The sequence below is a fragment of the Eptatretus burgeri genome, chromosome 2, assembly GCF_056783735.1.
Source record: "Eptatretus burgeri isolate ZD-2024b chromosome 2, Ebu_testis_v1, whole genome shotgun sequence".
Classification (NCBI taxonomy): Eukaryota; Metazoa; Chordata; class Myxini; order Myxiniformes; family Myxinidae; genus Eptatretus; species Eptatretus burgeri.
Window position 1 is genome coordinate 55041387 of NC_140962.1, and position 17164 is coordinate 55058550.

A 17164-nucleotide genomic window follows, 5' to 3' on the forward strand; every position below is an offset into this window, starting at 1 on the left:
ATATATATATATATATATATATATATATATATATATATATATATATATATATATATATATATATATATATATATATATATATATATATATATATATATATATATATACACACACACACACACATACATACATATATACTAGTATGTGCCCGTAAAAAATAAAAATAATAATAAATAAATAAACCACACAGGCCGTTTCTTCGCTCTCACGTGCCCGTACGTGCATGACCCAGAAGTTCGATATTATTCGCAGTTACGATTATTCGCAATTTATTTTTAATACCCAATTATTCAATTAGCGCCAACGTATTTTACCTTTTCGCAATGTCGTGGCAAGGAAAAACAAAAAGAGAAGAGAAGAGAGAGAAAAAATGTACTTCCTGGTTCTGAGCATACCAGCACTGTGATGTTCCCGAAATTTATACACCGTCTAATATGAAAACGATCATAACTTGGGCCATTGTGTTTATCTATAAATGCGCATAAGAAATCGAGAAATTATTAGAATACACGAAGTCATCACTCTCCGGAAGTCCGTACGTTGTAACCTGTAATGGCGAACGCGGCTGAGCTTCCCTTCCCCATCGGCCACGCCCACGCAACAACGTGTCTTCCCATTGGTTGGTAAATAAATGGCCATAACTTGGGAAGCACTTGTCCGATTAATATCAAACCTTGAAAAGGCACATCCTCAGGTCCCCAGCAATATACCTGGCAAGTTTCAATTAGATCGGACCAGAGGTTGTCAAGAAACAGCGGTCACACACACACACACACACACACATACACACACACACACACACACACACACACACACACACACACACACACACACACACACACACACACACACACACACACACACACACACACACACACACACTGCTGGAATTGTGTATATATATATATATATATATATATATATATATATATATATATATATATATATATATATATATATATATATATATATATATATATATATATATATATATATATATATGACTTTTAGAATACATTTCGTGGCAGCATAATGTGTAACCCTTTCATGCACAGATTTATACACCCTCCCCCAACCATCAGGCGTAAATAGCAGCATAGTGAGTAGCTTGTCTGTGGGCTGAACTGTTTTTTGTTTCCTATCGTGAACACAGCAGAAAATTTGTAGGCCTGGACACTAGAAGGAATGCAAAGCAGCATTCCTTCAAGGACGGATGAGGAGCTAGAATTGCAGTGCTGATATGAATTATTGTCAAACCAGCCGTGGGCATGGTATAATCTGGTTGATGGCACGCGAGAGACACCTAGTTATTAATCGCGAGAGACACCTAGTTATTAATCCTGTGACATAACAAATAATATGAATGAAATCCACAATGACATTCTATATGTTTTATGTAATTTACATGTATATTGGCTTTTTGTTGTATCACAATGGTGTACACGATGTAACTAACAAAGAACACCAGAAGAGCTTCAGCGATTAATAATTTATTGAAGAGTTTACACTGAAGTGTCTGTGACAGTATTGCTCAAAGTATTCATTACAAGTTACTTTCCTCTTATCGATTCTTCGATATTTGATTAGTTGTTAAGATTCTCGTCCACACAATCACAATGGAATCGGGAAAGAACCTGGTTTAAAATGGTGTGTCCACATTGTCTTCTCAACCCTACCCCCCCCCCCTGCAATATCAATGATTTAGTGTTGTGAAGCAATGACTTGAGACTATTATCATGACAAAGAACTGCATGTAAGCGACTGTGATAATGAAGATCTGACCAGGATACTAACACATAATGTCCTGCTCTTTTTGAAAGTGACCTTTACTGTCAACAAGCAAATGCAGCGAACAGACAGGTAAGCTGGCTTAACTTCCCTTACAAAGGATGGTTTTGGCATTCGATGCAATGATCTGCATACAAAGCACTTGGATGATAGTTTACAGTGGAGAATCAAATGCACACTCAACTGCTCATATGCAAGTACACGAACTCTGAGCTATCCTGTCAGCCCAAAGTGTATGCTGATCAACCACAGTAAAACTGTCATCGCCTCGGCTCTGGCCGTAAAGTGATGTCAATGCCTTCCATGCTTATGGGCAACCCTTTCATTGGCAGCATGTGTGAAAGCAGAGTAAATAACATTTTCCATCTCTTACACTCTTCTTGAGTGCACACAATTAATTATGAGCTACTGAATGAGTTCCATATGCTCATCATCCATTGCTTAGGAAGTTGCGAAGGACACAAAGGAGAGAACAGGAATTGACAATTGGGAGATATGCAAGTTAGGTGATGATGAATAGTAATACAATACAAGCACATTGCGAGACAGGTAAGTTTAGTTACATAAAGGGAGAATGTGAAAGTAAGCATTGAAATTTCATTATATTAATGCCAGGGATTTACTTTAAAATGGCATTGGGAAGGCTGCAAGATTGTTTCATCGAAAAATTATCAAGAGGGTGACTGATTACGTTTATTTAGAATCCGACTGTTTTGATATGTTGACCTCGAGGTAAATTGTAAATATGGTCGGCGAGTTATGTAAACTAAACGTTATTTATGCAGAGGACAGCCTATAATGGAATGCTTTGCCCACAGAAATGCAAGGGTACATTAGAAAATTTGGATATAGGCAGTTTGGCTCATCATGCCTCTGCCATATCCACAGAGCAGCTCACCCACTGACTGCAGGCAATGCCAATTATAAAGTTGATCTCATGGGAGAAATTTTGCCAGTGTACTTGCACATAATACCAAAGTCTTTTTGAACTACATGGCATATATTTATCATCCACATCCTAAGTGCATGCAGGAGAGTTGGCTTAGGGGGCAGCAATGCTTTGAAGCCGCTCCACGGTCGACGAGAAGAATTTTCCTGGGCCCGTTTGCACGGACCAAGACTAAGCCCTTAGGTAAAGCTTTGCTGCATGAAGCCACTAGTTGGTATGCGTGGACAAAGACTAGTCCTAGTGGAGTCTATGCCAAAACTATCTTTAAGCCCATGGACCTCCGGGCTTACAGCTTCGAAGCTACACATTAAGGGCAAAAAGAATGCTGCACTCTTTAAGCAGTGTCAAGTGGAGAAGAAATTTTGTGGAGTAATCACTTTTTCCATGATCACACCAACCTGTCTGATATTTATGATGACATGGTATATTGTCGTCAAATTTTAGATTCCGTTATATCGACACAAGGAATAACGGGTGATGATAAGTGTGAGAACGCATCCAGTGTGACGGCATACTTTGCTCCCAGTCCTTGTCAAAGTGCTAGTCACTCTGCATTTTTATATAACAGGCAATTTTTGAAATATCGTGGCAGAAACAATATGCAGAGACCAATCGGCAGCTCGACGAACAATCACACGAGTAACTCGCGCGTTATTAAGACGCTTGCCATGATGGATTCATCTGCCATCACAACACGAATCTGATGCAAATTACGGAACATTTTACTCAAAAAGCGAGGTTTTCATATGTCTTTGGAATATTTGATGGAACGCTCATGTCCACATCGAAGCCCTTGTCCTTCCTGAGCATGAATACATCAACAGGAAAAGAAAAAACACATCACTGCATTAATTATCCAGCCTCCTCGTATTTAGAAAAGGCCAATGTGCTTCTCAATAATATACCACCTTACACTAATATACCCCCCACCCCACCTCATGCCCTCTTTTCTATATATCCTACATCATGCACATTTTTTTACCCTCGCTAAAGGAGAGGGTATTGCATTTGGGTCCGTTTGTTTGTCGGTTTTGTCTGTTTGTCCGCACAGAACTTTCGTGTTTTTCTCTGCAATCGCTTGCCGGATTGAGACGAATTTTTCAGTAATGGTGCGACTACTCATGTAGAATCTTTCATTGACAATTATGACATCATAGGTCATGTGGTGTGGTAGCCATGTTGGAAAAACGGAAAAACTTTGGACCTCTTTATCTCTGAAACCGCACCAAAGAAAAAATTGAAGCTTGGCATGAAGCAAGTACTCCTTATGTGGAATGAGCCTGATTTTTATGATGTCATAGAGGCCTTCGTTATGATGTCATAATTGCTTATGTAGAATGCCACATCCAATAAGTATGAACATTTTTGAGTGTCATCTAGGGATAAAATGGTCCACAGAATAAAAAATCATGACATCATTGGTCACGTGATTCGGCAGCCATATTGTTAAGAAAAACTTCAAAAAATCTTCTTCTCTGAAGTGGCTGAACAGATCGAGGTGAAACATTACACGTTTGACCACCTGTCTATGAGGAACAAAAGGTTCACACATGATGTCATAGGTCACATGGTTTGGCAGCCATATTGGATTTACCATAAAACTGATTAAAAAATATACCACTCAAAAGAAGTCCTGGTGAGGGTCTGCAAACTCTGATTGCTCTTTTTCTTGTTTTTTTTTTTAAATGTTTCCTTGCTGAATGTAGAATTGTTACCTTCCATTTGTCCTAGATTATATTAATCTTGTGGGGGTAGTGGGGATGGTGAGGTGGGTTTGATAAAGAATAGGCATGATGAGCCAAATTACCTCCTCCTGTGTCCAAGTTTTTTTGTTGCCCACCCCTCCGACAAGGTCGGAGACAGGGAACATTAAAAATGAGCTCCATTCGACCAACCGATCATTCGTCCATGTAGTTTTGTGTCCGCGATATTTCGAACCCTATTGAATATTTCGCTTTCATATTGCAAATATCTATTCCTCGTGGCATTCTCTCAACCTCATTAGATGATGGCGGTGATTGTCTGAATTACGTTGCCATGGCAACCTACGCGGTAACTTGGCTTGTGTACGAGATATTTCAAAAAACGTTCAAGATTTAGCTTTCATATTATACAGATCTATTCCTCATAACACCCAAATGGCAGGGGACCTAGAGTATCAGCTCCTTATTTTTTTGTTTTTTTTACATGTATTTCATGAAATATATATGTATATATATATATATATGTATATATATATATATGTATATATATATATATATATATATGTATATATATATATATGTATATATATATATATGTATATATATATATATATATATATGTATATATATATATGTATATATATATATGTATATATATATATATATATATGTATATATATGTATATATGTATATATATATATATATATATATATATATATGTATATATATATATATATGTATATATATATATATATATATATATGTATATGTATATATGTATATATATGTATATATGTATATATGTATATATATATATATGTATATATATATATGTATATATATATATGTATATATATATATATATGTATATATATATATATATACATATATATACATATATATGTATATATATATATGTATATATATATATATATATATATATATATATATATATATATATATATGTATATATATATATGTATATATATATATATATATGTATATATATATATATATATATATATATATATATATATATATATATATATATATATATTACCAGTTCTTGTTTCGGCTTGTCGAATTGCTACGGCGAACGTAGAAATGAAAAAAGTTCTAACTCCGCGCTATAATTCCATGGTGACCCTATCGCCTGTAAAATATAGCCATACGGCGTAGGGCCACCCTGAGGCCACCTCAGAAACTCTGCGGCCGCTGCATGTTCTGTCAATTCAGAGGGCGTACGGCCACCGTATCCTCGCCGTAGAGCAAATGTGACTTAGGCCTAAACTAACAGACACACTCGGACAACTTAACTACATTGCTGGCGCCAAACAAACAACAGGTGGGTTAAAATTATGTACATTCCTAATATTTACACTACCCATGGTCCCAGGACCTGTGATTTGAGGAGAGAAAACAAAGAAAAGGCAACATTTGTGGATGGTCAGGTGTCTTTCAGGCCTTCAAAGGTCCCTTGTTTGTTGTTGAATTATTCTTTTTTTTCTTTCTTCTGCTGGAGGTAACTCACCCTTATACGGCAGGGCCATACGCCGTCTCACAGGCCCTTTGAACTGGCCTTTATGAAACAAGATCTCCGGGCTGCTCAGTGCAGTCCCCGGTCCATTTGAACTGGCCTTCATGCAACAACAAGGAGATATCCGGGCTGCTTAGTGCAGTCCCCGCTAACATGGCTGCCTGCAGGGCAGTCCTTGCAAAACACTTTCAGCGATGGTCCTGGAGCACATGGTTTAGGTTGTGACATGGGTATGCAAACAAAGGCATGGGCAGGTATGGAGGCAAGGCAAAGGCAGACAAAGCATGGCATGGCATGGCAAACACAGACCAGGCAAGATGCAGTACAAGAGGAGGTTGGCACACGAAGCTGGCCAGCCTCGGTCTGGTCTCGTGAGGTTGTGGAGGGAGTGCGGTGACGCAGGCCGGTTTGAAAACGGGCTAGTAACCTAACCTACAGTCTCCCGCCAACCTATCACCTATGCCTGTCCTTGTTCATACCCACCCCCATTTGCTTGCAACCCCCCCCCCAAAAAAACAACGAAATTTCGACTTTTTATTTATTTTATTTATTTATTTTTTATATAATTACATGTCCCGAGCCCCCTTATCATCTTTGTTCGGCTAACCTGTCCTGACCGTCTATCCCCAATCCCTAAGATCCTTTTTGAGGGGATTGAGGAAGAGACTAGTGAATCTGTCTCGAGGCCCAATGCAGCCTCAGAACAACTCCCTCAGATTTCAGCATTTTTCCAAGGTGAGTCCAGCGGCCCACAAACAGCGAAGGGATGGATGGTGCAAAGGGGTACACATTTCCTATCTATCCTAGCATTTACTGAACGTTAATCTATCCCCGGGGCTTTCAACACGCCTGTCTCTTTCAACTATCGGTTCTAGAAACAATGATTCCGGTCGCTTGTGTTGGTTTTTGTTATTAATTTGGGCCTGGCCCGCAAATTTTCACTCGTGCCCTTGCACAATTTTCGTGGCTGGGCAGCGTGGCTCCATTGGCAGGGATACCTATCTGCCAAAGTCGAACTACGGCACCCGCAGGTCGCTGATGCTGTCTCCGAGCCTACCAACTCCGTATGAATGTGGGGAATGCCACTGGCAATGTCCCCTTCGATGCCCACGTAGAATTTTGGTGTTCCGGGTCCTGTTTCCGAGGGCTGCCCATGCCCATTACACTAACACGGTCGATTGGACCCATGACCAACTCTGGCCGACTACTTCAGTGCCCGGGGTGCCCTCTACTCAGTATGCACATTTCAACAGCCATGCTCCAAGCCGGTCAATAGACTCCTGCACCCTTCAAAAAGGTTTTGTGCTTTTGTGCTCCACAAACAACAAAATGACATCCGTTTGGTTAATTTAACTAACCCACTAACTAACATTACACTAACCCTGCATTCACTTGGATGGGATTCACTCCTCCCCCCAATCATTCATTCACACCATGCATTCCACATTCACTCCACCCACACTCGGGCCTGCTGACCCACATTCACTCATTATGTTTCCTTTTAATTCACTCCAACACTGACGCTAACTACGTTCCCCTAACTAATTCGTGCTCCCCCGTCATCCCTTACTCAAATGCACATTCCCTTTAACTCTACGTAGCTAATCTACGTCCCCACTAAGCGTTCCATGTCTGTTCATGTCTCCAATCCATTTACAAATTCTAAACTAAAATTCCCTCGAACTGATCTCACCAGGCCCATGGAGAAGTGCTCATGCCCTATGAGGCCGTCTAACTAACGCTAAACCCCTCCCCTAATTAGTACTCCTATGCCCATGACGAGGATGTTTGCCACATCCTGGACGGGGATCGGGTACTCGTGCAAAGGCTCGGTAGGCCTTGCATCGCCAGGGCGGTGGTTTGCAATTCGCTCGTCCCCTTCATTCGGGTGATAATTGGAAGCGTAACGTCGCCCCGTCGATCGCATTACACGTCCGCTTCCGAGCCATCCACCATGTGAGCCGTGCGCTTCTCAGTTGGCCTTCGTGCTGCGCAATCCCTGCCGACGTCACTCGCACACGGCCCCTGCGGCGGCATCGGGACACGTTTCGCACATCCCTCGAAGTCCACTCACTGCCCGCAGCACGTGGAGCCTCGCTCACATGGGACCACGTGCTTTCAAAACTCACACAATCGCCGCCATTTTCGCCGTCCACATGGTCTTTTCGTACCAAACGCCAAGCTTTTCGATGCCGGCTCCCGATCACGGAGTCGTGCGCGCCTGGGCCGTTGGCAAAACATTGTACGGACCTCACACATGATGTCCCGCGAAGCCGGCGCGGTTTCCAAAATAGTTCCCTCCGTTACACAACCCACGTCTCCCGTCTGGGTCGGTCCGTGTCCCATCTCCTCACATGGACTCACATATTCCATGTCCTTCGCCTTCTGCACACATTTTGACACACACTCTGGGACATTCACATCGGGGGCTCGTGTTAGCCCAAAAGATCTTGGGGTTTCTATACCCCCCTCGGTATAGGGTTTCTATACCAAGCTCGGCATGTACTCATTCGTACCATGCACCCGCTCGACCTCGTACGGCCTTACCGGACTCACCTCATCACGGTCTGCCTCGAGGAAGTATACTGTCTCCCCTCATTCCTGTGGGAGGTTAATCCGACCCTCACATTGGGTCCCGAAACATTCCACCCGCTCAACCCCAATGCGCCTCTTTAATGTTATGTAATTCGTCTTTCTCTTCCAATTCTTGAATTTCTGTTACTATTTCTAAATCCTGCGTTTCCCTTATTATCTACGTCACCCCCTGTTCGAGTTTGCACATTTCTCCCTTAATTATTACGGCGTCGCTCGTCCCTTCGATCTGACCCGTCGTCATCGCGGTCCGAACAACATCCACACTCCCCCTTGGCTCGGTCGTTTCCCCACGTGGTGTACTGATCCCATACGCTATTTTTCGATCTATTGTCTGCATTTCACTTTTTACCTTTACCAACTCTGCCTTCATTTCCTCCTGACCTGCCTTCAGCATTTGCATATTCCAACCCATGTGTTCTTCCATCTTTTGCATATTCCCCTTCATTTCTTAGGCATTCACATTATTCGGTTTTCCATGTTTTGCATATTTCCATGTTTTGCATCATGTTTTGCATGTTCTCTCGTACTTCCACCAACTGGCTCATGTCAAGTGGCATTGGCGGAGCCTCATGAATCGCCGCTGCTGCCCTCAATGCAACCTGTGGGTTTGATTGCAGGGGAGGGTCTTCCTGCAAGGTGTCATCCTGAGCCATGGGTTCTTCTAACGTTAATTCCGAACCCACCTGTATCAGTCCATCTTGGTCCGCAATGGTCCGTGCCGAGAATTAAATAAAATTTAAATCCTGCTCTTAATTTGGAGGGAAAGGGGGGGTTGTCAAGCACACCCCTGGTCCGAATCATGTACATTTCTCTATGGAGGCGGAGGGGTTTGAATCCCGCTCCTGACACCAAACTGTTGCGAGTTTGGTGTCCCATAAATTTATTGTGGAGGCGGAGGGCTTCGAATCTCACTCCTGACTACCAAACTGTTGCGGGCCGGCGGTCGGTGGCAAGAACGACCACAAGGTGGGGAAAGCTACGTCATCTCCACCAGACTCCCCATAATTGTAGGCCGTCGCTCCGGATAATTCCGTGATGCGGCAGGTCGCTTAGCGACCGTGGACGCCAATATCTCAACCGTGTAGCATAGGATCTATTTGTCTATAACCAATTTACCTAATTAACTACGCGATTTTGACGACCGGGGAAACCACGCCCTCAGCAGGTCTTGCTTGAACCAGGTCACTCTACCGACTGCGGTAGAATTCCAACTTCTGACTACCAACTCCGGTTCGGGTGGAGCCGAGCGGAAACTGCCAAAGCCATCCGGCTGGAGTGAACGGATCATCGGGAATAAAACCCTGTCTAAACTCAGATCCGAACCATGCTGGACCAATGCAAGCAGGGACGGAAAAGGACTGGGAACATTTCTGTGATGATTTATTTACAGTAAATGAAGACACAAAGCAAGTCTGAACGTGAATATGCAAGCAAGGAATATTTACAATGATCCAAAAACACTTATTCAGTTCTACTTTCAAGATGGGCCCACACGCAGACACACACACACAAATGAAAATAAACCCAGAGTTCTTTATTGGACCCTCACAGCCAAGGAGAGAGAGAGGAGCTGGGGGTCAGAGTCCAGCTGGGTACCTGAACGTCGGAGGAAGGGGGTGCTCCACGATGCGGCACCTGACAAAGGTCGTTGGTTTAGTCCCCAGTCGCACGTGTGGGACTCGTGGTTTGTGGCGGAGCTCAGGTGGTGAATAGCGGGGTCCACGGAGGGGGGTCAGGGTCGCTCTTATCTTTCCTTGTTAGGTGCCAGCAGAGACACGTTTGCCACCTTCACAAACTTCTGCTCAACCCTCTGCTTCAAAAGAACTGCACTCTCAACAACAACAACCCTGTCGAAAAGCTCCGAACATCCTTCGTAACAACCCCTTCATAGCAACCCCCCCAAAAAACCATCTCTACCTCAGAGAGTGCTCGGGAATTTATGGACCTCCCTCAACGGGGCGGGGCTCGCTTGAACAGACGTCCCTCCCTGCCCTAATTTGGCAGGCTCCCATGGACTCGCCCTTCCTGGGCGGGATTTCGGTTACCGCCGGGAAACCCCACCCACTCTTCCACGCAGGTTCGTACTTGTCGAGCAACAGTATCAATGTTGCAAAGGTCGTCGGGAAAGGGTTACAACGTTTGTGGAAGATGAGAAACTGGAACCGTGAGATCCTGCCTTGGCACGTCAGGGTGCGAGAAGGCAGCTAGTTGGTGGTGGATCATGATGGGCCGAGGGATCATGCAGATGGGATGGTTTTTAGATGGCTTGTTAGATGTAACAATCAAACTAAAAGAAATCGCAACACACGCCTTTGATTCTCCCACGAGACAAAAGGAAGGAGATCTGACTACACGCATACTTAACGACATAACTGACTTTTGGGACATCTGTATGTTGAATGCAAATGGTTCCCAGATCCATTATATATATATATATATATATATATATATATATATATATATATATATATATATATATATATATATATATATATATATATATATATATATATATATATATATATATATATATATATATATATATATATATATATATATATATATATATATATATATATATATATATATATATATATATATATATATATATATATATATATATATATATATATATATATATATATATATATATATATATATATATATATATATATATATATATATATATATATATATATATATATATATATATATATATATATATATATATATATATATATATATATATATATATATATATATATATATATATATATATATATATATATATATATATATATATATATATATATATATATATATATATATATATATATATATATATATATATATATATATATATATATATATATATATATATATATATATATATATATATATATATATATATATATATATATATATATATATATATATATATATATATATATATATATATATATATATATATATATATATATATATATATATATATATATATATATATATATATATATATATATATATATATATATATATATATATATATATATATATATATATATATATATATATATATATATATATATATGTATATATATATATATATATATGTATATATATATGTATATATATATATATATATATATATATATATATATATATATATATATATATATATATATATATATATATATATATATATGTATATATATATATATATATATATATATATATATATATATATATATATATATATATATATATATATATACACACACATATATACATTCATATATATATATATATATATATATATATATATATATATATATATATATGTACAGTATCTCACATAAGTGAGTGCTCGCTTTACAAAAATGTACATATTTTGTTGTAACTTTTTACTTCTGTGTATTATAAACACAAGACTCAAAGAAATGATGGAGTAGACATTCTGTCATACATGTACAGGCCCAAAACATTTATTCTGTGGAAACGATGTGGCATACTGGGCGTATCTGTGAAAAGTACCCGATATACTTTCTCACATTGAAGCGTTATTGTTTTCAGTATTTTGTATGTCCACCATTGTTTTTGAGCACAGCAGCTATTCTACTCAGTATGGAGTTGACCAGTGATCCACATGTTTTTACTGGGACCCTGTTCCACTCCTCTGCAATGCCTTCTCGAAGTTGCGTGATGTTGGACACCTTTCGTCCCTCAACCTTACATTTCAGGAAGCCCCACAGGTGTTCTATTGGATTTAGATCAGGTGACATCCTTGGCCACTCCAACACATTGACCTTCGACTTCTTCAGAAAGGCAGTTGTCTGCTTGGAACGTTGCTTCCAATCGTTTTCGTGCTGAAATAAGCTCCTCTACCAAGTTTTCGCAGGGAGGGTAACATCTTCTCCTTCAGGATGTCACAGTACATCGTAGAATCCATGTTTCCCTCAATGAACTTGAACTCTCCAGTACTGGCAGCACTCATGCATCCCCAAATCATGACACTACCACCACCTTGCTTGACAGTAGGATAATGCACTTGTCTTGGTACTGTTCCCCAGGTTGCCGCCAGACACGCTGCACTCCATCAGATCCAAACAAATTGATCTTTGTTTCATCAGACCAGAGGACATGTTGCCAGTAGTCCAGGGACTTGGATTGATGTGCTTCAGCAAACTGTTTGCGAGCTTTCTTGTGGCTCTGCTTCAGGAGAGGCTTACACCTTAGACGACGCCCATACGATGGAGTGTGTGACGTATGGTTTGTGCACTAACAGACTGGCCAGAAGCTGTAGAAATCGCTTCAGCAATCTTGGCGGCACTTTGTCGTCTGTCTTGGAGGACTGGATTCTGAACTTGGTGAACAGTACGTGCAGTCATCTTTGCTGGTCTGCCCTGGCGAGCGCAACTCATTGTTGTACGCTTCTTGGAGAACCTCTGGATGACCTTGGCCATGGTGTTGGGGCCTACTTTCAAAGAAGCACTGATCTTCTTGTATCCTTGGCCATCTTTATGTGGGGCAATGATTCGATCTTTGACATCTTTTGAGAGCTCTTTACCATGAGGAGCCATGCTGCTTTCTCAATGGTGATTGGTACAGTATTTCCTATGCAATTATTTCTTCAGCAAGCAGATAGACAATTACTGCATCGAGTACACTTCTTCACTTTTAACATACCAGGGAGGTTGCAGCTCGATGGACATTGTGTGTATTATTTGGTGCATATTTATACCTTTAACACTCTTTGACTTAAATATGCAGAAAATGATGAAAATGGAAGCTGTTTTACCATGCTTGACTTACCTCTTGTGCAGACAATAGTAGGGGTGTACTCACTTTTGTTGCCTCCTCTTTCAAAAATATTCATAATATGCCACATTGTTTTTTTATGAAATGGCAGTTTTGTACCTGCATACATATTGCAGAATGTCTACTCTGTCATCAACTCTAAGCTTTTGCTTAGAGCACAGCTGCTTAAAAAGTTACACTGAATTATTTACATATTTGTGAGGGGTGTACTCACTTTTGTGAGATACTGTATGTATGTATATATATATATATATATATATATATATATATATATATATATATATATATATATATATATATATATATATATATATATATGCCTGTACATGTCATTGTCTCTCTTCTTCAATGTGTGTGGTGCTGTGTTGCTCTCTGAGGTTGAGCAGTGGTTAAAGAAGGCATGGAATGTCAATTTGAGTTACGAAACAATGGTTTATCTCACTCTGGAGGTTTACTCTGTGATCCTGTGGTTATCAGTTAAAAACATTTCCTTTTTGCTGTTTGTTTAGTGAGTGCATCACCCTTTGTTTTGATTTGCCAAGTTATATCCCTAACCTCATGAGGAAAGTCCAGCCAACAACAGATAATGCTGGTGTATCCTTGCAGAATATGAAGTTCTAGTATATTCCAGGGTATAAGCTGCTGCAAGGATTTAGTCCTGCTATCGGTAAGAAAGTTAAATCCCGAAAGTAAAATATTGTGCCATCCTGCATCTTAATGGGAGATTGGAAGGATTTCTTCTGCCAAGATGTCACTTGCAAGAAATGAATGTGATCTTCCAGGAAGGATCATTTATCAGGAAGATGCCCAAAGCTATTCAGCTTGTCTTTTGTTTAACTTTCAAATTTTTATGGCAGTTTTCAAATCCCATGGCAACGATACCAAAATTCGATCCCCAAAAAGTAAACGACCCTGTTTTTTTAGATAGAGATAAAAAGATAAACACTGACATATTCAAGCTAAGATGCTGCACAAGATATCTGGTATCCAATAACTTAAGCAATCATAAATAAATTAATTTGATTGTGTAGGGCTATATCCGTGATTTGAGAACAAATTTGAAATTTTGACTTGAGTTGAGAACAAAACTCACAGGTGAAACAACCATAAAGTTTTCCAGCAATTTTGAGATTTATGTGTATTATTTTGATTACACTCCAGAGGGTGAAGAGTACCTACATCTGCCGAAAGATGTTCAGAGAGTATATCTAACATGAGTTGGCTGAATAAACCAACATTAAAATCAACACGTGCCTTCAGATTTGTGTCATCACTCTTCATTGTTTACTTCCATTTATATTGTTTGTAATATGCATTTTGACATTGCATTGCAAACAAACCCCAGAGTTTATGTGTTTCTGTTGGATGAGTTGTTTGCCATGCTTTTTCCGATACGTACAATGTGCATTATTTCCACTCAGGTTGGAACAAATGGTGTTATATCTCCGTCTCATTTACCTCCGGAAAGTCATTACATTAATGATGGGTTCCCCACGGACTTTCCGCTGGTCTCGCCTTTCCTCGCTGATCTGACTACTGAGGGACCACCAAAAACGAGACAAGGACGGGTTTTCTTTCGTGAAGACCTGGGACCGGGAGCTAAAGAATTGACTGCAGCCCATGTGGCCTCAGGTTTCCCTCATGCAGCTTTCACACCTCGCTCAGTGATTGTGGTTACCTGGGAGCATATGAGAGCGTCTGCTCCTGGCAGGCATTTGTCCACTATGCGTGAAAAGGTAAACTTGCCTCTTTTTTAATCATCGAAGAAAAATGACCACTGCTACAAATCAACAATGACACTGGTGTGCTTTCACTTTTTTGACATTACAGGTGAACACCTTCCAAGCAGTGCTTGCCTCCAATGGCACCGACTCCTTTGCCATCTTCCTGTATCCCAGCGCAAGCCTGCAGTTTCTGGGCTCACGATCCAAGGGCCGATGGGCTGGGCCAGGCCTTGTGTTGCCAGCACGTGCAGGTTTCTGCAGCGGAATCCACCATGGTAATCCTGGACTTTCCTATGCACTCACCACAAGCTTGGCTTCTGTACGACGACTGACTGAGTAAGTCTGCTGGATTTCCTTTCTCAGCATATGACACACACACACACACACACACACACACACACACACACACACACACACACACACACACACACACACACACACACACACACACACACACACACACACACACACACGACTTGTATTATATCAAACACCAGATAAGGCATATCGCAATAACCTGAACAGCCCTATGTAATAAGTCCATACTCTTAAGCCAAACTTGATAAGACACACATCATTTGGCTGAATATGAATCGTGAATTCAACTTACTTGTGTTTGCTTTGCCTTTAACTAAATATGGAGCATTTGGTTATGTTTGACTTCATAGCATTCAGATTTCCTTTCGCTGTATATAGCGACATCAATAACGTTACTTTCTGTTGCTCTATAGAATTAGACTCTGCTCAATTTGCTTCAGCTCCACTCAACAACTAATTCTTCCAATCACCTCCCTCTGTGCCTAATGTAGTCTGGCTTTCCTTATTCAGCATAATCACTTGACTGTTCTCATTTTGGCTAGCCTTGTGGTTTACTTCATTTGTGGTCGAGTTTTGGGAATGAATACAGGAAATGGCATCGTTGCAGTACACCATATAATAGGGGTGTATAGTATTTAGCTATGCCATTTGACCATTCACTCGCTTTTGTGCAATGACATAGTGATTCAATCTGCCACAATCCTTTCCATATTTTTCATGTTGTTGCTGATGTTTTAGTTATTCCGAAGGCCATAATCCATGGCAATATTTTGGAGTAATTCAGCAGTTTTGATGTCATGATTTTCCAATGTTCTTAGCAGTTGTCTGGGTGGGCTGGCTTTAAAGAACTAGCATAATGGCATCATTTTGTATTCTTAATCAATGAAGATGACACAAAATGATCAAAAATATATACTTTTTTTTTTCTTCTCTCTGCCATGATGATGGAGGTGCTTTGCCAGCTATTGCTTTCCACTGGGACATTGCTACAATAACACCACAGCCATCATTACATTATATTTCTCTTTCATCTACTAATACCGTATACGATAAGAATGGTCATTTTATTTCAAAAGCAATTTTAACAATTTATTATCTTCAAGATCAATTGGCATCTCTCATGCTGAAGCTGAGTCTATGAGTCTATCACATCACCATCGCAGACAGTTCGGTGGTCCCTCTGTCTTCTACCACTTCCTTTCTGGTTTTTCACCCTCTGCTCCTTCAGCGTTTTGTTCTCCAAGGTTGCTGCATAGCTCACATGGTCCACCATCAAGCCCCTTTTGGTGAAACTACATAAATCCTGGATCACTGCTCACCTTTACTCATTTGTTCCATTTTTCACGTAAAAGTTGCTCTAGTTCTGCCATGTTTGATTTTTCTCTTTTCTCACCTGTGGAATCAACTTCCAAATCCTTTTGAATCTCATTCTACCCTCCGGGTCTTGAAGACACCTGTTCAACACCATCTCAGATCATCCCCAATCCAATGACCTCTTCTGCCCTCTCCAATCCTCTGCACCCTACCGAAACCCTACCGTAACCCCCCCCACATCCAAATCTCGAGTTTTCCCTCCTTGGAGTTTCCCTCTGCATCCATTTTGTCCACCGCATGCATGCATGGTTTCATCCTGTTTTTGTCTGGTACATGCTGATCTGTTCGCAGTGATCTGTTCTTCCACAAGCCTCGTTTATGTATATAATTTTTTTTTTTTAAATGCAAAGTGTTTCG

The 17164-nt window shown here is 40.2% G+C and overlaps 1 protein-coding gene across 2 annotated transcripts in view; it reads left to right on the forward strand.

The window, feature by feature from the left end:
• Positions 1 to 17164, forward strand: part of LOC147032082 (nidogen-2-like) — a 269860-nt gene that overhangs the window by 57094 nt on the left and 195602 nt on the right. For both annotated transcript variants that reach the window (XM_085869381.1, XM_085869380.1), the window contains exons 2-3: positions 14813 to 15127; positions 15222 to 15451. In XM_085869381.1, coding sequence (XP_085725507.1) covers positions 14813 to 15127; positions 15222 to 15451 — 545 coding nt within the window. The remainder of the gene's footprint in view (positions 1 to 14812; positions 15128 to 15221; positions 15452 to 17164) is intronic.